The following is a 19,828-nucleotide window of genomic DNA, read 5'->3' as shown; positions in this document are numbered from 1 at the left end:
ATGAGATCGAGCCCTGAGTCAGGCTCCGCACTCCGCCCCTGCTTCCCCCACCTTCAGCTCATGTGCTCACTCTCTCTCTCTTAAAAAAAAAAAAAAAGGCAAGAGTCTGTGCTCAAATTGTTAAAACACTATTTTGTGTAATAAATATTTTAGGAAATGGTTATTTCTTTTTTTTCTTTTTTAAGATTTTATTTAGGGATGACTGGGTGGCTCAGTTGGTTAAGCGTCTGCCTTCAGCTGAGGTCATGATCCCAAGGTCCTGGGATCAAGTCCCACATGGGGCTCCTTGCTCAACGGGGAGCCTGCTTCTCCCTCTGCCTCTGCCTGTCACATCCCTGCTTGTGCTCTCTCTCTCTGTCAAATAAATAGAATCTTAAAAAAAAAAAAAAGATTTTATTTATTTGACAGAGAGAGAGAAAGAGAGCGTGCACAAGCAGGGGCAGAAGCAGGCAAAGGGAGAGGGAGAAGCGGGCTCCCTGCTCCGATGTGGGGCTCGATCCCAGGACCCTAGGATCATGACCTGAGCCGAAGGCAGACGCTTAACCGACTGAGCCACCCAGGTGCCCCGGGAAATGGTTATTTCTAACTCATTTCAAGGTATTAAGTGTATACACAATAACTATATTCACTGGGTCGGTTAGGAAGGGGACACTTTCTGCTAGGGGTTGTTCCGGGTCCTCCTCACTTCCCCCAGGAGGCTTCTCATTGGGGTAACCAGTTATTGAAAAGAAACAGCTTCATGTGACCCAGCTGGGCCTGACTGGAAAAAAACACATTGAGTCTCTGCAAAACATGTGAAAAGAACCTGACCTGCATATAAAATCTCACTGAGCTGTGCACCTCAATGCTTTGGGCTTTTTAAAAATGTAATGTGATTAAAAATTTTTTTTGAGTTTTTTATTTTTTTTATTCATTTGAGAGAGATACAGAGACAGAGAGCACAAGCAGGGGAGAAGCAGAGGGAGAGGGAGAAGCAGACTCCCTGCTGAGCTGGGAGCCCGAAGCGGGGCTCGATCCCAGGACCCTGGGATCATGACCTGAGCCGAAGGCAGACACTTAACCATCTGAGCCACCCAGGCGCCCCGTAATTAAAATTTAAGTATGAAAGTTAAAGATACTTTCTATTCATAACTTTTCACAAAGGAAATACGTAATGGACAGCAGCATGGTGACCACAGTTCATAAGATTGGATTGTATACATGAAAGTTGCTAAGTGAGTAGATCCTAAAAGTTCTTACCATGTCTCTTCAGAGGCTGTTGCCGTGGAGGCAACATTTCAAAGGCATGTCAAAGCTACTAGAGCCATCTGTTTTTTTGTTTTCTGTTTTATTTTACTTTTACTTTTTATTGAGGTAAAATTCACTATTTTAAGTTGTATATACTACAGTTTTTAGTACCTTTGCAATGCTGTGCAACCATAGCAGTCACTCCCTACTCCCACCTACCCTCGGCCCCTGGCAACCAACCACTGATCTGCTTTCTGTCCCTACTGATTTGCCTAATTTGGTCATTTCATATAAACGGAATTGTGCAACAACAACAACGAAAACAAGCTCTTATCACAAGAAAAAAAGATTCTGTAACTATGTGTGCTGCTTAACTGGACTTGTTGTGGTGGTCATGTCATAACATATACAAATACTGAATCAACCTGAAACTAATATAATGTTATGTCAGTTATAACTCAAAAAAACCCCCCAAAAACCCAAGAAAGAAATTTTAAAAAGTAGACATTCTGAAATTTATGTGAAGATCTGAAGGCTTCTTAGACTGTTTTAGATATTTCTTATCCAGGAATGTCTTATCAATTGTCAAACTTGCACCCCTTCCCACCCTGGAAAGATATATTTTTAATTACAAAAAGCAGTGCTTCTTTTAAAAATTAAAACAATGCAGAAATGTATAATAGAAAAATTGAAAATGCCTCCCCTTTAATCTTATGTCTCATACTATAACATTAGATGTATTTCTTTCTGGGGTAATGAAAAACAAACCTACAATTTTTTAAACTGTATAAACATATGGAAAGATAATGTATACGCTGTTTAACATTCTTTCTTTTTTTAAAGATTTTATTTATTTGTCAGAGAGAGAGAGAGAGAGCACAAGCAAGGGAGAGGCAACCAGAGGGAGAAGCAGGCTCCTTGCCTCGCAAGGAGCCTGACGCGGGGGCTCAATCCTAGGACCCTGGGATCATGACCTGAGCCTAAGGCAGATGCTTAACCAACTGAGCCACCCAGGCCCCCCTAGGCTCAGCATTTTTTACATGTTTAATTTCTTTTTTTTTTTTTTTTAAAGATTTTATTTATTTATTTATTTGACAGAGAGAGACACAGCGAGAGAGGGAACGCAAGCAGGGGGAGTGGGAGAGGGAGAAGCAGGCTTCCCGCGGAGCAGGGAGCCTGATGCGGGGCTCGATCCCAGAACCCTGGGATCATGACCTGAGCCGAAGGCAGACGCTTAACGACTGAGCCACCCAGGCGCCCCTTACATGTTTAATTTCTATTTGCTATTCTTTGGCAAACTGGCTCTTTCTCTTCTTTGTCCCTGTTCTAGGTAAGATATTTGTCTTTGCTTATTAAAGTAGAAGTGCAAATACTTTACCGTGGCTTAACATTTGACTTTTAAAACTTTGTGTCTTTTGCCAGAAGTAAAAAATTGCTTATGTATTTAACTGCCAATTTTTTTGGGGGGGGGGTGCTTTGAGGCTTTCTGTCATACGTTAAAAAAAAATAGTGTATGTGGGGGATCGCTTCTCAACCTCAAGGCCCCTTATCTTAGCTAAAAACAAAATTTTTAAAGTTAAATAGGTAAGCAAGCAGCATATTCAAAACATAGAGAAAATGACATAGCCATTACTAAAAAATTACAGTACCTTTGAAATTCTATAGAAATATATTTTACTTAGTATTCTAATTGAATAGCAGACTCTTATTGTGCCCTCTTGAATAGTATCTATTTTCTTAGTAAAATGATAAACATATGACTCAAAACGTAAAATGTAGAGTTTTTAAAATATATCGCTATTCTGCTCAGTGGAGGCTTGGTAAGGACAGGCTTCTTAAAAGGAGAAAGTTTTTTGAAAATAATGGCAATCACACATACTTCTTACACTTCATTCTCTTAAGAACTAAAAGCTCTTAATGAAATAATTGCTCTCTTTAAATTCTAAAGAGCTCTCTCCTTGCACTCAGTTTAAAGCTTAGCAGGAACTAAAATGGGCAAAGACAGCTATTTTGAACAGGATATAAAGTCTTGATTTTATTAGAAATCAATATGAATGTATTTGGACACAAAGAAAACATCTTCCCTACTATCTACATTAGACCTTTTATTCCATAATCTAGTAGTACATAGTTCATTAGTATAAAATAACTTTCAGAACATAAAAACAAGCCAACCATCCAATCAAAAAAAAAAAAAAGTCCAACAACAACTAACCTTCCCAATCCTCTAAAAACCAATTCAAAAGGTTTCTCTTCTCTTTCTTTTTTTAAGGAAGTAGCTCTGTGGTATTCTACCTATCTCCTCACCAGTTTGTATACAGATTATGAGCACCTGTGTCTGAACAATGATTGAATACTTCCTCTTTGTCCTTGGAAAAACTTGCCTGTAATTTCCCAATTTGACCCAAACAATCTGCTTGTAATGTAGTTTCTTGCCAGCTTTACAGTCATTACAATTCCAGCAGCCTTCTGGCATTTCTATGCTCAGGCATTCCGGGTGGAAGGAAGCTGGGCACGATTCACAGCAGAGCAATCTTCCACCTTGAAACAAATAAATAGTCTTAATAACTGAGAAAAGAGGAAAGAGAAAAAGAAAGAGAAAAGAGAACGTTATCTTTTAAGTGCATTAACTCTGAGTCAAACTGGGGGAAAATAAAGGGACTGAGTCAGGTCTATAGTGATGGATTAAAATAGAAAGCAAATGAACACATTTAGCTATTTCAGTCCCTTTCCAGGGCCACATGGCCAGACACTCAAAGCTTTGGAGTATGAAAACCATTACTGTGGTCTTTACCCCTTGAAAAGGTGGGCAATTGAGGTATGAGTTTAGCAGGAGCTATAACTCTTAACAGATGACACAACAGATGCATAAAATCTTTAGACTGAGTAGATTTGAGAGCAGATTTTCAAAGAAATATGTAGCAACTTTCTTTTCTCCTTGAGAGCTAAGAAAGCAAGCAATGGTCATTTTTGTATTTTAATCCAGTGCCACAGTTAACTGAATCCCTTTATAATAAAATTAGCAAGAAAGAAGATAGCCAATAGGTTGACTGGTACTTTTTTCTTTCCATAAAAGAATGCGAAAAAGCAAAGGATTGTACTTTCTCAAATTGGTGATTACATTATCATTTCCCTTTCCAGTAAAAATAAAGAAAGTCAAATAGGCTATACAGCAGTGGTTTGCAACTTTTTCATCACCAAGGATCCCCTTTCCCTTCCTCAGGGACCCATGTTTTTTAATATTTTATCAACCAAAAACAAAACAAAAACCCCCAAACCCAAAAAAACCAAAAAACCCTAAGCCAAAAAAAAAAAAAAAAAAAAAAAAAAAAAAAACCCAAAAAACAAAGCCCCTGTTAAAGGTAACAATTTCTTCTGTTTTTATTAACGAAAGAAATATATAACTGCCAATCAGAGCTTCTGATCCCAATAATAAAACTAGTCTTATCACATTAAGTTGTTCAAATCATAGCTAAATATAAAGAAACGTATGCAGCCTTATTTTGTGCGAATGTATGATTGTTAGGTTTTCTGAAATATTAAACATAGTTCAAAAATTTTTACATAAGTTTTTCTGACTTCATATTGAGAACCACTGCTTTATAGCATAAAACTAAGTAAATGTCACTGTAAAATGAAGTACCATACACAAGGAGATCCCTCTCCAAGTTCCCTAGCAAAATCCTCTCCTTTGAAATGATCTCTGGATTAAGACCAAAACAAGTGCAGCAAACAAAACAAAAGAATATTTTTAAATGTAAAGAAATAGAAGAGATTTGGGGGGAGGTTACCTATTTCTAATAGGTGTTTCAACAAGTGACAGAAGGATGTTAACCACTTTAGATGAAATATAATAAAGACATTTACTGCAAAAAAAAAAATTAATTCTATTGGAAAATCAAGTCTATAACCCATGAATGTACTGAGACTTAAAATCTCATAAGCAAAAGGTTAAGAGCCCTCTACACAACTTTATGAAATCACAGCTCCAACCTTTTGAGGGTTTGCTATCAATTTTCCAGAAAATCTTTTCTTCCTGTAGACTTTCAAACTTCCAACTGATTAACATAAAAACAAAAAGAAAAATCTATATGCAATCAGTGATGAAATAAATTACTATATTTCCTCTGCTTAAAAGATTTTGCTTTAATCATTAAGATTTTTTTTCCTTTGCAGATCTCAATATGGATTCATTGTTCCAATTCTCCAACCTACAGATTAGCTGCCTGAGTGCTCTTAGCCTAGGTAGGGAATTCTGTAAGTTTCAAGTAAAATGAGATAATTGACTTCTCCATCAGAAAGGAAGGACCAGTAGGGAGAGCAGTCTTTGCAAACAGCTTTAGAGGACATGTGATCATTAGAGCTGATGTGGAAAAGTCAGCCTGGCCATTTTTTAACATAATGGAATAGTCCTTAATTAAAATTAAAACTTAAAAGTCTTATTTCAGAGGAAATACAGACCCAGAACCGTCAATGAAAATCATCACGATTTTTTGACAAAAAATACACAAGAAAAATAGAAAAATGAAAATATGAACAATCCACCTTGGTGCTATGCAAGAAAACTGCTTTAGGATGCAAGAAGAAGTAAGACATGGTTCAAGCTAAGCAAATAGAGGGCTCAAAATAATTTCAATTCATGTCAAGGTCAATACTGAGTGCTGAAAACAAAGTAAGAAACAACTGACTTAATCTAATTTTATGAAGGCGCCAGTAGGAAATAAGGCATTTCCTAAAATGAATGCCTCGGGTAGTCTAATTTTATTGCATTATGGAGTTAGACCTCTCTGTCCATCTTTGTTTTAGAAGTAGGTGGTATCACCAGTCAGGTGATATCCTCTGACTTCAGTGGAAAACAAACAAGCAAGCAAGCAAGTAAGCAAGCCAATACTCTCTCCAACCTATTCCTTATAGGTTCTAGTCACCCTGTTTAGTTAGTGGTATTTTCTTTTAGTCATGGGTTGCCACTTCAGATGTCTGACAAAGAGCAAAGACACATCAAGCAGGCAACAAAAAGAATGAGAAAAAAAAAACCAAAACACCTATTTCAAATATACCCAGTCTATTAGGTATGGATTAATTTTTCTCTAAAGATTCGGAACCTGGCCCCCAGATCATAATGGGAATGTATACAGGAAAAGGCCTTCACCTTCCAGGTTATTCATTTTACCCTCTGGGGTAATAACTCCCTAAGTAATACAGTACTGTTAAATTACCTTTTCCCTGTGTTACAAGTAGGCTATGTAAAGCTAAAAACAAGGTATGATTTTCTCCTATAGGTTAAATTAATTGGGAGAATATAAATATACATTTAGCTCTTGGTTCTCTGTGGATAAACTATCCATAAGCAATTCTTCAGTTGAGCTGGGTTGCCTTTCAATATCCAGTATTTGGGTTAATCTCCCCAGCTGCCCACCAAAGCCTCCCAAGAGAAGGGCAGCTAGTTTTCATAGCATCCTAACAAAAACATTTAAGAAACAAAAAGATAGCATATACCCTAAAATCAAAATTTTAAGTATCGATATCTTGGTTTCTCTTTTAATAATCTACCCAGGTTTTTTAGTTGAAAGTTCATAATAATTTATATCATGTCTATTCTTTTCCAATGGTAGTTCTACATCAGGCAAAAGAGCAAGAGCCTTTAGAATATCTTTCTATATATAAAGCAAAATCCCAGCCTTTCAATTGTAGTAACTCACAGATATATGGAATGTGTGAGAATTTATTCAAGGAGAAGAGTAAGTAGGTAAGAATTTGTAATAATGGAATTATTTTAAGCCCTTTTTAATAATGTTGCAGCCACATGAAGACACAGTCACAACCACCAGGCAGAATTTACCAAAAGCAACAGATGGTGCTTGACAGGCATACATTTCCCCCCTTCATTTAAAGAGGAAAAAAAAAAAAGGAAATGCAAAAATAAAAGAGAGAAACTATTTTGATTATTACCTTTCTCACATTTCTTTTTGGAAGCTGACGAAGAAGGAATCATAGGTAATTTCATCAACTCTGCACGATTTGATTCATTCAGTAGGTAGTGGGACTTATAGGCATATGAACTGAACATGGGGTCTGAATGGTCCTGAACTATCAGCCCTATACGAAACAAACAGAAAGAGATGAGCTGCAATGAAACTACCCATGATTCCATGAGGGAAAAAAAATAAACCAACATCTATTATGTAGCTGTGCTAAAAACTGGGGGCGGGGGGGGAGGGGAGAATATGAAGAAAAAGGAAGATCTGACAGAAAAGCCTTGCCAGAGTTATTAAAGGGAGTTTGAGCTACTCAGTGCCTTATCCCATAAAAACCTACACACCCAGAAGAAAACTAAAACTTAATTTGGAGATGTAAACTGCATTTGACGTCATACTTAAAACCCCCTATGGAAGACAAAGCTACATTCCTTAATATTTACAAGTACTATGATGACAATCCAAAGAACAAAATGACATATCACTTAATAGCAAATAAGAGTTATTTACATAACATGGTAGAGACACTGATCCACCTTCAACGTATCAAGGAGTACTGAAAGGCAGAATTGAGTCTCTCCTCTAGTCGTATCTTGAGATGTACTCAAATAAATTCTAGCTTTTTCTGCTAGATAATAAAGCTATTCTCTATCAATATGACACATGATTTTAAAGGAGCCATAATTTGTTGAACTTCACTGAGGTAATGCAAACTGTTTACATTTCTTCCCTGCCATGATATAAACTAAAGACAGTTCTTCTGACCTACCAATCCAGCTATCCTATTGGAGGGAAACAGAAGATCTCCTTTAACCCACTTGTGATGCCCACTTCTCCGCTCCCTCCCATCCCCTTCCCCCCTTTGTTGAGTTCACTACAGGCCATTCCTAAACCTAGGGCAGTGTGAGACCAGGGAACATTTCTCTGTTTGGTGACTGGACAGTTCACAATGATCTGGACTTTAAAATACGGATCATGAGAGCAGTTTTATAGAGATCATTTTGAGAAGAGGGAAGAGTTTTGTTTTTAAAGGGGTTACCATTTGCTTTTTGCCGTGGGTGTTATCTTCATTTGGTGCTACCCTACACTGAGAAAGATTTAAGAAACATCTCCGACCTGGAGGACAGAATGGGACTTAAAATTGCTAATTGGTAACAGCATAAAAGTCTTCTAAAAAAAGTTATACAATGTCAAATGAATTTCATACATGTAACAGAGAGAAGCAGTGTAGTGTAAAAAACAGTGGGTTTGAAATGAGAAAGATTGGGTGCAAATGCTAGTCCCTCTATTTAAACTTCTGCAACCTTCAAGTAAATGATGTAATCTGTGCTTCGGCATTCTCATCCATATAAAATGGGGCAATAACTCCTTAAGGCAACTGTGACAATTCACTCAGATAGCATATCCAGTAGAGTTTGATTTACAGATACAAAAAAATTGCTATTATTAAAATGAAAAGAAAGCCCTAATCTACCTTCTCCATTATAAATTACCATTACAAAGAGAGGGCGAGAATGTTAAGTAACTTGATTTTACAAACACGCCCCACCACCACCACCTGCCTGGATGGAAGGAAAGCCTAAAGGATGTGTGTATACTACACTGAAATATGATGGGACACTTTCTATGGCACCATGAGGGTCAGGGGTGGAGCAGTGTTCCTCTAAACCTTAAAACATTTCTAAAAACATTTCTAGATAATCATTCAGTCCTTAAGAATTAGCTGAATGATTTTAAACAATCAATAACCATGAACTAAGAGAAAAATCCTTTGTGAGGAGGGAAAGACTCCGTATAAGGCAAGAAACAAAAGCAAAACAAACTAAGTTTTCTAATACCAAAACATACACAATTAAAGCCTCCTTTTTTATGTGTGGATTTATTACAATTATGTCTCTTTTTTTTTTTTAAAAAGGAGACCTCTGTAAAAACTGATGAGAGAACATATATTATTTACTTGTGAAAACTGTTGACTTAAGCCTTCTCAAATCCCAACATCTGATCTATTTAGGATAAATTTCTATATTTTGGAAAGGAAAATGACAGTTTCTATTTACTGTACAAAGTTTCATAGTTAAAATATTTGAGAATTAAATAATCTTGATTACACAGGCATTTAAATACAGTATATCTTTCAGATATCTATCAAATTGTTAAGATGCAAATACAGGTCCTGTAAAACGTGAGTTTTCCCCTCATTTGCATTACTTCAAACTTTTAATCAAAGCATCTAAGTTAAACTTTAAATGGTTAGTCTCTATAAAACTAGGCTCCTTGACAATGGGCCATTTTCTGCCTATCTTAAATTGAAAATACCTGTTTTAAATGTTTCCCAATTATTGAATGAAAAGAAAGGAGTGGTTAATATATTGATGGTACTTGATTCAGAATGTACCAAGTAAGCCAACATGATAGTTATGGAGTTGACATTTAAAATGTTGGCTCAGGGGCGCCTGGGTGGCTCAGTCAGTTAAGTGGCTGCCCTGGGATTGAGTCCCACATCTGGCTCCCTGCTTGGAGAGCCCGCTTCTCCCTCTGCCTCCCCACCCCTCCGCTCATGCTCTCTCTCTCTCTCACTCGCTCTCTTGCTGTTGCTCTATCTCAAATAAATAAATAAATAAATAAATAATCTTTAAAAAATAAAATAAAATGTTGGCTCAGTTACACACTCTCTAGCATGCACCGTGTGTTTGTGTGTGCGTGTGCAAGTAATACTAAGTGCCCAGCAAGGTAGAATAAAATGTTTACAAAGCGAGAGAGACTTCATGTTATCACTGACACTCATCTGTCTCTAAAGCTAGCCATCCAATTGATAATTCACTATTTCCATACTATCATCACTTTCTCAGGCATGGGGAGACCGTAAAGACATCAGGGGTGACTTTTTATTTCTTTTGACTATTCGAATCCTTGCTGCCACCTGTTATAATGTGGCACAAAATATTTCAGACCTACTCCTCCATGTACCAGCCAGGTTTCAGAGCAGAATACAGTTGTAATTGCTCTGGTAAAGAAAGACACAATGCTTTCCCTCTAATAGCACACAGCCCCAGGTGCTTACTGCAAACTCTGGCAAACTGAAAGCTATACATACCATGGACTCAGCTGGCTGCCAGAAGGACTGCCATTTACTTAATCTTTTACTGCCAACCTCTTCTGGCTTTTTTTTTTTTAAAACAAAAGACACCATACCAGAACAACTCAAGATCTGTCACACTACCTAAATTCTATTTTAAAATACTTTATAGTACTTCCACCAAATTAAAATAACTATCTCCTAAAGGAAAAAACAAACAAAACCAAGTAAAACCAAAACCAAACCGAACACCTCATCTTCAGTTTAGTCTAAATATAATTTAATAGGCCTGATACACCATGGAGTCCTTTCAATTATTTCACCACTAAGGTAAGTTCAGAAAAGTTAGTATTTGTATTAAAAAAAACAACAACACAAACAAAAAAACTGCATCAGGGGATATTAATTTCTAAAATGTTTAATACTAAAAACTGTTTTCTTATAATATAGCTGAGACACTGTAAAACTGAATACTCTGTATTATATTCAACCAAAGAAATCTTATTTTCTATTTATCACGAACTCAAGTTCATTGACCCCCTCAGGGACACAATAATTGTTTTTACTTGATCAATCTCTTGGCATACTTAAATATCAACAGGTGGCAAGTAAGAAAGCTTGTATCGCCTGACTCTTAGCTAACACCACCACATATGTTGTCTTGGCTGTATCCCATCAGGCCTTCCTCAATGCCAGACCAAAACAGGATAAAATACAATGTAAACAATTAAAAAATAAATGTGCTTATCTTGCCTTCCAAGTGAAATCTCAATCAGTTGAAAACTCTGGATTAAAGAATATGACATGGGAAGAGTCTACTTTGAACAGAAGAACTGTTTGCAGAAGGGAATAGATTAATCTTTTGATGCTCCATACAGGAACACTAAGAACTTATCTGTAATTCTAAGTCACTAAAAAAAATGCAGATATTAGGTTAGAGAAGAATAAATATTCTAACAATTTGAATGTTTCATGTTATAAAAGGGACTACTGAAAGTGTTAATCTCTCGGGGATATAACTGAAACTCTAGTTTGATGGGGAAATATGCCACTGAACTCAAAGAAAGAAAAAGGACTGACACTCACCTCTTGCACAAACGAAACAAAAGCCTACATTTATGGCCGAGGAAGCCCTGGTGCTCCGTTTGGAATGATTACTACAGATGAGCATGCAGGAGGATACAAATGTGCTGCCGGCAGCAATGCAAGCCTCTCCGGAGTGATAGGCTACCGGACACCTCAAACATCGCATCATGCGACCTGTTTAAAGACAAATCAGAAAAAACAAAATCTACGTAATCAGGCCTCAGCTGGATATAAAGTGAGCTTTTTGGAGTTGGGCTCTTTTGGGTTCCATGGGATACTGTTATGGTAAGATAATATTTTTCTCCACACGTGTGGTTCTGTCATTCCTATGCAGGACCCTAAATGCAGTGCCCATTGAGAGATCCCTCAAAAAAAAACTTGTTGGCTCTGATGCCGGAGATGGTGGTCTCAATGTCACCTGCGAAAGAAATTCTCAAGGGTAATTTTGAACATACGGAATTTTCTTCTCATGATCTGAATTAGAACCTAATCTCTACTTATCGTGCTATTGTGGCTGAGCGGTTACATCTACAGATGCAGAGAGGGATAATTACCTAATACTCTTAAAAATAATGTGCTTATCATTTGCTACTGCACTTAAAAAGAAAAAAACCTTAGTCCCCTTTTTTTAACTCTGTTTTACCTTTACTTGCTTTGTAGATATCTTTTTCCATGGAACAGGCAGAGCAACAGTGCTGAGGACAGCGGAATCCTTTTGATTCAAAGATGGCAGTAGGGAATTTGCGGACACAGGCTTCGTGATAAAATTTCCCACAAGCACCAACAGAGCAACGCTTCACATCTGTACCAGACACTTTACACGAAAAACACGGGTGCTGTCCTGAAAAATTGGTTGAGGAACACAGATTAAATAAAATCTGATTAAAGCATATTCTTCTTAAATAGAAGCAGCGAATGACATCAAAGAGCTACTCCCCAAAGAGACTCTGCTATGTATAAGAATTTCACATACAAAAAAAGGCATTGAAAATAAATGGTTAAATTATAAGATTATTTACGTGCTCGCTTCGGCAGCACATATACTAAATTATAAGGTTATTTATTTAATTCATTTTTTAATTTTAATTTTAGTTCATTAACATACAATGCAATATTGGTTTCTGGAGTAGAATTCAGTGACTCATCACTTATCTACAACACCCAGTGCTCATTACAAAAAGTGTCCTTTTTAATACCCATCACCCATCTAGCCTATCCCCCACCCACCTCTCTCCATCACCCAGCAGTTTGTTCTCTACAGTTAAGAGTCACTTACGGCTTGTTTCCCTCTCTCCTTTTTTTCTTTGCCCCCTTCCCATATATTCATCTGTTTTCTTACTTGAATTCCACATATGAGTGAGATCATATGGTATTTGTCTTTCTCTGACTTATTTCACTTAGCATAATACACTCTAGCTCCATCCACATCATTGCAAATGGCAAGATTTCATTCTTTTTGATGGCTGAATAATATTCCATCACACACACACACACACACACACACACACACAACATCCCCCCCCACCAACTGTTTTATCCATTCATCAGTTGATGGACATCTGGGCTCTCTCCATAGTTTGGCTATTGTTGAAAACGCTGCTACAAACATCGGGGTGCACATATCCCTTCAAATCCGTATTTTTCTATCCTTTGGGTAAATACCTAGTAGTGCAGTTGCTGGTTCATAGGGTAGTTCTGTTTTTAACTTTTTGAGGAAACACCAAACTGTTCTCCAGAGTGGCTGCACCAGTTTGCATCCTACCAAGAGGGTTACCCTTTCTCTGCAACCTTGCCGACACCTGTTGTGTCTTGTGTTGTTAATTTTAGCCATTCTGACAGGTGTGAGGTGGTATCTCATCATGGTTTTGATTTGTATTTCCCTGATGATGAGTGATGTTGAGCATCTTTTCATGTTTCTGTTAGCCATCTGGATGTGTTCTTTGGAAAAGTGTCTATTCATGTCTTCTGCCCATTTATTAACTGGATTATTTGTTTGGGTGTGAGTTGTTAGGTTCTTTATAGATTTTGGATACTAACCTTCTATCAGATATGTCATTTGCAAATATCTTCTTCCATTCTATAGGCTGCCTTTTAGTTTTGTTGATTGTTTCCTTTGCTGTGCCCAAGATTTTTATGTTGATGAAGTTCCAATAGCTCATTTTTGCTTTTGTTTCCCTTGCCTCCGGTGACATGTCCAGTAAGAATTTGCTAAGGCTGTGTTCAAAGAGGTTTCTTCCAGCATTCTCCTCTAGGATTTTGATGGTTTCCTGTCTCACGTTTAGGTCTTTCATCCATTTTGAATTTATTTTTGTGTATTGTGTATGGAAGTGGTCAAGTTACATTCTTCTGCATGTGGCTGTCCAGTTTTCCCAACACCATTTGTTGAAAAGACTGTCTTTTTCTATTGGATACTCTTTCCTGCTTTGTTGAAGATTAGTTGACCATTAGTTGACCATTAGTTCTGGGTTCTCTATTCTGTTCCACTGATCTATGTGTCTCTTTTTGTGCCAGTACCATACTGTCCTGATGACCACAGCTTTGTAATATAGCTTGAAGTCCAGAATCGTGATGCCTCCAGTTTTATTTTTCTTTTTCAGGATTGCTTTGGCTACCTGGGGTCTTTTGTGGTTCCGTACAAATTTTAGGATTGTTTGTTCTAGCTCTGTGAAAAATGCTGGTAGTATTTTGATAGGGACTGCATTAAATGTGTAGATTGCTTTGAGTAGTACAGAAATTTTAACAATGTTTGTTCTTCTAATCCATGAGCATGGAATGCTTAGAAGGTTATTTAATAAATTTGGTAGAATAATTGATCATCAATTTGGAGATAAGGCACTAAAAACAATTTAGATCTTCAGTTCTCACTCTATAATAAAATCAATCCATAGAAAACCCAGAACAGAATTTTTCAACATATGAGAGTGGGAAGGTCTCACAAGAATACATAAAAGATATTACCAAAGACAAAACAGATTCCATTAGTCACAATTTCCATATGTAAAACAGACATAAAATGAAAACTCATAATCCTAATGCAAAACACAGAAAATTACAGCTATACATCTTATTCAAATTGTAGTAAATCAAGAACAAAGAGAAAATATTAATATTATCCACAGAAAAGACAATGACCTTCAAAGAAGCAACAGTAAGACTGAGAGCTGACAGCAAAGGAAAAATGGAAGTCAGAAAACAATGGGATGTCATCTCCAAAGGGCTGAAAGGGCTGTTACTAAGTCAGCATTCTATATCCAGTGAAAGCACTCTTTTAAGAATGAAGTGAAATTAATATACATTGAGGAGGATTAAAAAACCCAAAAGTTGTTTTTTTGAAAAAGAGTTATAAAACTGATATCTCTGGCAAGAGCGACTAATAAAGGGAGAAAAGGCACCAATATTAACAATACAAGAAATGGTACATCACTACAAATCTTACAACTATTAAAAAAATAAAAGGGTATCACTACATTTTTGCCAATAAATGAAAATTTACATGGATTCTTAGAAATTCATAATTACCAACACTCACACAAAAATAAATAGAAAAAATGAATAGTTCTATAAATTCTTTAAAAAATTGAAACCATAATTAAAAGCCTTCCTACAAAGAAAACTTTAAGCTCAGAAGGTTCTACAACCTGTCAAACATTTAAAGCTAGGATTAATGTCAATTAGAATAGAATAGGTAAAAAAGAAGGAACAGGGCAGATGTGGAAAAATACATGCCACAAAGATGACAAAGGATTATGTTTTGTTACAAAAAGAGTTCACATATGGAGAAAATATATGCAACATATAAGCAAAGGTAACTCAACAGGATTCATACAGAACTATAATTTAATACAGAAACAGAACAGCCTAATATAAAAGTGGGCAGGAGCACCTCACTGGCTCAGACAGTAGAGCATGTGACTCTTGATCTTGGGGTGATGAGTTCAAGCCCCACATTGAGCCAGAGGGCTTACTTAAAAATGACCAACTGAATGAATAAATAAAGTGGGCAGAATATGAAGAGGCAGTTTACAGAAAGCAGAAAGACAAACAGCCAATAAACATGTGGGAAAAAACCCTCAACTTCACTAGTAATCAGATAAATGATAATTAAACCCAAGTAACATTTAAAAAATTCATCAAATAAGAAAAAAAGAGTTTGATGATACAAACTGTTGAACAGGTACTCTGATATATTGCTAGTAGGAGTTCAGGTTGGAAGGAACTACCTTAGAAGGCTACATGGCAATATCCATTAATTGTACATTCACTTTCTGTGACCTAGAAATTCTGCTTTTGCTGTCTACGTTGGGAAGACTTGTACTTGTAAAAGGATATTGAATGAAGCACTGTTTGTAACTGCAAAGAACTGAAAGCAACTCAAATGTCCTTCAATAGGAGAATAGTTAAATAAACTGTAATATATGCACACTATGGAGCACTATGTAGCAATTAAATAGAATGTATTTGTATTGACATAAAAAGAGCTCCAAGATAGTGAAAAAAGCAAGCTGCAGAACAATTAATACATTTTTGTTACAATACACAAAAAATGTTACATACATGTGTTTGTGTGTACACACAATCTGCTTAAACTATAATTATAATATTTTCATAAGATTGTATATATATACTATTTGTGTAATTAGAAATAAATTTAAAATATTAACAAATGCAAAGAACATCTTTACCAGCACAATACACAAATGGACAAAACATGAACAGATCATTCACTAGAGACTCAATAAAGATAGAGAAAAAAATGTTTAGTTGTAAACAAAGAACTGCAAATTATAACAACATTTTTGTTATTTGTTTTGTTATTCTTTGAAGGTAATTGCCTTTTCTGTGGGTAATTTTCTGCCTCTTTTATTAGGATAGGAATTTTCATTGTGTGTCCATCTTACATACAGAATTTTAAGTGATTATTTACTGGCTATTTGGATATCATCTTTTGGAAAGTATTCAAGTCTTTTGCCCATTTTTCTTATAATGTTATAAAAAAATCTGAAAAAAAACGGAATAGTTTTTTTTTAATGGAATAGTTTTTTGTTTTGATTTTTTAGTTAGATTTTATTTTAAATTATTTTATATTAAAGTACCTGACCTCTACAAATTGGCTGAATTATAAATATTCTTTAAAATTAGTACTTAATTCTTTAAAATTAGTACTTATGATTATGATGTTCAAATGTGTATTTTTTAAACTGGCTTTGTTGTAAATAGAGTAGGGTTTTTCTGTTGTCTTGTTACAAATATATAATTTCAAATTATATATTAACATGTATGTAGATATGAAAGCGATAGTACTGTTTTAAAAATAACTTTTAGAAATTTAAAAATTAAAAGAATTTATTTTAAAGGTTAAGAGGTTTGCCTTTACAGCTTTGGCAAAATGCATAAATTGCCCTGTGTGTAAAAAATAAAAAAAAAAAAGCCTTCACTTGCATAATGATCAAAATAGGTCTAATATAAATGAAAATTGTTATAACTAGTGACACTGTTATACTAATAGCCGAACTATCAAACTCCTTTAAGACTTAAGTTTAGAGCCCTAGGAGATGAGTACTTCTAATATCCTCCCTTCTCAGTAGGACATGGTCTTCATTTATAATAATTAATAAGTAAACTTGATTGTATACATTTTATTCACAAGGTCAAATGAAAGTGCTTTCTTTCTAGAAATCACATTTGTCTTAAACGATAATAAGTGATAGTATAAGAACTTCTTAGGCATGTATCCTATATAATACTTTCTACGTACAAAGTATCTGCCTTTGATAAACAGAAGAAAACTTTCTAAATGACCTTAAACAATGGTTTGAAATTTTTACTCCTAATCTGTTGGAAGGGTAACAGATTAGTATCAAAGTAATTTTCATGTAATAATAAATAAAAGCAATTTTTTAAAGAGTTTATTTTTTTATTTGAGAGAGAGAGAGAGTGTGTGTGTGTGTGTATGAGCAGGGGAAGGGGCAGAGGGGGAGGGAAAGGGAAAGAATCTCAAGCAGACCTCGCGCTGAGTGTGGAGCCCAAAATGGAGCTAAATCTCATGACCCTGAGATCATGACCTGAGCCAAAACCAAAGAGTGGGATGCTCAACCGACTGAGCCACCCAAGTGTCACCCAAGAGCCACCCAAAAGCAATTTTTTAAAAATTAAAAAATAATTGTGTTTTAAACTGTGGTTAAAAATACATAATATAAAATTTACCATTTTAACCACTTCTGAATGTACAGTTCAGAACGTGAATTAAATACTCATTATTTTGCAACCATCACCACTATCTCCAGGAGTTTTTCATCATCCCATCCTGAAATTCTATACCCATTTAAATAATAACTCCCCATTCCTCTCTGGTAAAAACCAACAAAAAACAAAACAAAACAACAACAATAATCAAAAAACCACCTTGGTAAAAACTGCTCTACTTTCTGTCTCTATAAATTTGGCTACTCTAGGTAATTAATTCATATAAGTGGAATCAAATAATATTTGTCCTTTGTGACTACTGTATTTTGTTCACAATCATGTCCTCAAGGCTCATCCATGTTATAGCATGTATTAGAATTTCATTTTTTAAACTTCATTTTAAAAAACATTCTACTGCATGTACACAGCACATTTTATTTAACCATTCATTCATCAGTGGACACTTGGATCATTTCCACCTTTTGGCTATTGTGAATAATGGTGCAGTGAACATGGTGTACAAATATCTGTTTGAGTCTCTGCTTTCGGTTCTTTTGGGTATATACCCAGAAGTGAAATTGCTGGATCATACAGTAATTCTATGTTTAATTTTTTGAGGAACTACCATACTATTTTCCACAGAGGTTGTATCATGTTACATTCCTGCTGACAGAACACAAAGGTTCCAATTTCTCCATATCCTGACCAACATTTTTTTTTTTTTTTAAATAATAGCCATTGTAGTGAGTATGGAGTGGCATCTCATGTGATTTTAATTTGCATTTCCCTGATTACTAATGGCGTTGAACATTTTTCATGTGCTTATTGACCCATTTGTAGATCTTCTTTGGAGAAATGTCTATCCAAGTCCTTTGCCCACTTGGGTTGTTTGGTTTTTTGTTGTTGAGTTGTAGTTCCTTATATTAATCCCTTTTCAGACATGGGATTTGCTAATACTTTCTCCCATTTTGTGGGTTGTTTTTTCAGTCTGTTAATGGTGTACCAGGTTTTTAATTTTGATAAAGCCCAATTTATTTTTTCTTTTGTTGCCCGTGCCTTTGGTGTTGTATCTAGGAAATCAATGTAAAATCCAATGTCATGAAGCTTTTCCCTTATGTTTTCTTCTAAGATTTTTATAGTTTTAGCTCTTATGTTTTGGTCTTTGATTCATTTGAATTAATTTTTGTATCCTGTTGTTAGGTAAAGGTTCAACTTCATTCTTTTGCATGTGGATATCCAGTTTTCCCAGCACCATTTGTTGAAGACTATCCTTTCCCATTGAATGGTTTTTGCACCCTTGTCAAAAAATCATTTGACCAAATGTGTGAATGTTTATTTCTGGGCTCCCTATTCTATTCCATTGGTTATACTTCTGTCTTCATGCCAGTACCATATTGTTTTAATTACTGTAGCTTTGTAGTCAATTCTTATTTTTCATATTAAAAAAATTTATTATTATTATTTTTGCTTTGTAGCAAATTTTTAAATCAGGAAGTAAGTCTTCCAACTTCGCTCTACTTGTTTTTAAAGCAAATTTCTCTTTTAAATTTTCTAATAGATGTGTGCCAAGTTAGATTATATCTAAACTTTGTTGGTAGAATTCTCCTCTGCTGGGTTCTAGAGTTAGGAGAAAAGCCCTCAGAATATTCTAATACCATGAAACATGGTCCTTCCTATCAGTTTTTTTTTTTTTTTAAGATTTCATTTATTTATTTGACAGAGAGAGACACAGCGAGAGAGGAAACACAAGCAGGGGGAGTGGGAGAGGAGGAGCAGGCTTCCTGCTGAGCAGGGAGCCCGATGTGGGGCTCGAACCCAGGACCCTGGGATCATGACCTGAGCTGAAGGCAGATGCTTAACGACTGAGCTACCCAGGTGCCCCTTTATCAGTAGTTTGTATCAGAGATTGCAACTTAAGTGCTTAAGGGGCCAGGTAGATTACATAAATGCCTGGAGTGATAGGATTTTAGAAAAGGGAATGGTAGGGAATGTGGGGAACTAGGAATACGTGCCTGTTCCATGTTCACACATCGAAAACACATTTTGAAGGCCAAATAAAACAATGGGTAGATAATCTGACCTTTAGGCTGCCAGTTGGCAAACTGTTCAAAAATTTTACTGCAGAGTCTAAATGTGATAAATAAAAATACAGGGGAACATATAAGTTATATGTTCAAAACAGCTTTTATAGCTTAATTTTTACATGTGTTATGTATGTGTCTGTTTCATATGGCTACGAAATACAATCTTCACCCTACTTAGTCAAGGTGGTAGAAGGCAA

General features: G+C 35.8%; 1 protein-coding gene across 3 annotated transcripts in view; it reads right to left on the bottom strand.

Annotated features, from left to right (window-relative positions):
* Nucleotides 1-19,828, bottom strand: part of NSD3 (nuclear receptor binding SET domain protein 3) — a 118,480-nt gene that overhangs the window by 17,300 nt on the left and 81,352 nt on the right. For 2 of the 3 annotated variants that reach the window (XM_035004020.1, XM_035004021.1), the window contains exons 13-16: nucleotides 12,008-12,205; nucleotides 11,365-11,538; nucleotides 7,177-7,323; nucleotides 3,612-3,768 (exon numbers count right to left, since the gene is read on the bottom strand). In XM_035004020.1, the coding sequence (XP_034859911.1) occupies nucleotides 3,612-3,768; nucleotides 7,177-7,323; nucleotides 11,365-11,538; nucleotides 12,008-12,205 (676 nt within the window). The remainder of the gene's footprint in view (nucleotides 1-3,611; nucleotides 3,769-7,176; nucleotides 7,324-11,364; nucleotides 11,539-12,007; nucleotides 12,206-19,828) is intronic. The other variant, XM_035004022.1, reaches the window with a different exon arrangement.

Source organism: Mirounga leonina, unplaced genomic scaffold, assembly GCF_011800145.1.
Source record: "Mirounga leonina isolate KUSES-001 unplaced genomic scaffold, KU_Mleo_1.0 Mir_128, whole genome shotgun sequence".
NCBI classification, from domain to species: domain Eukaryota; kingdom Metazoa; phylum Chordata; class Mammalia; order Carnivora; family Phocidae; genus Mirounga; species Mirounga leonina.
The sequence above is the reverse complement of the archived record's forward strand: the minus strand, read 5'-3'. Positions and strand labels throughout refer to the sequence as shown.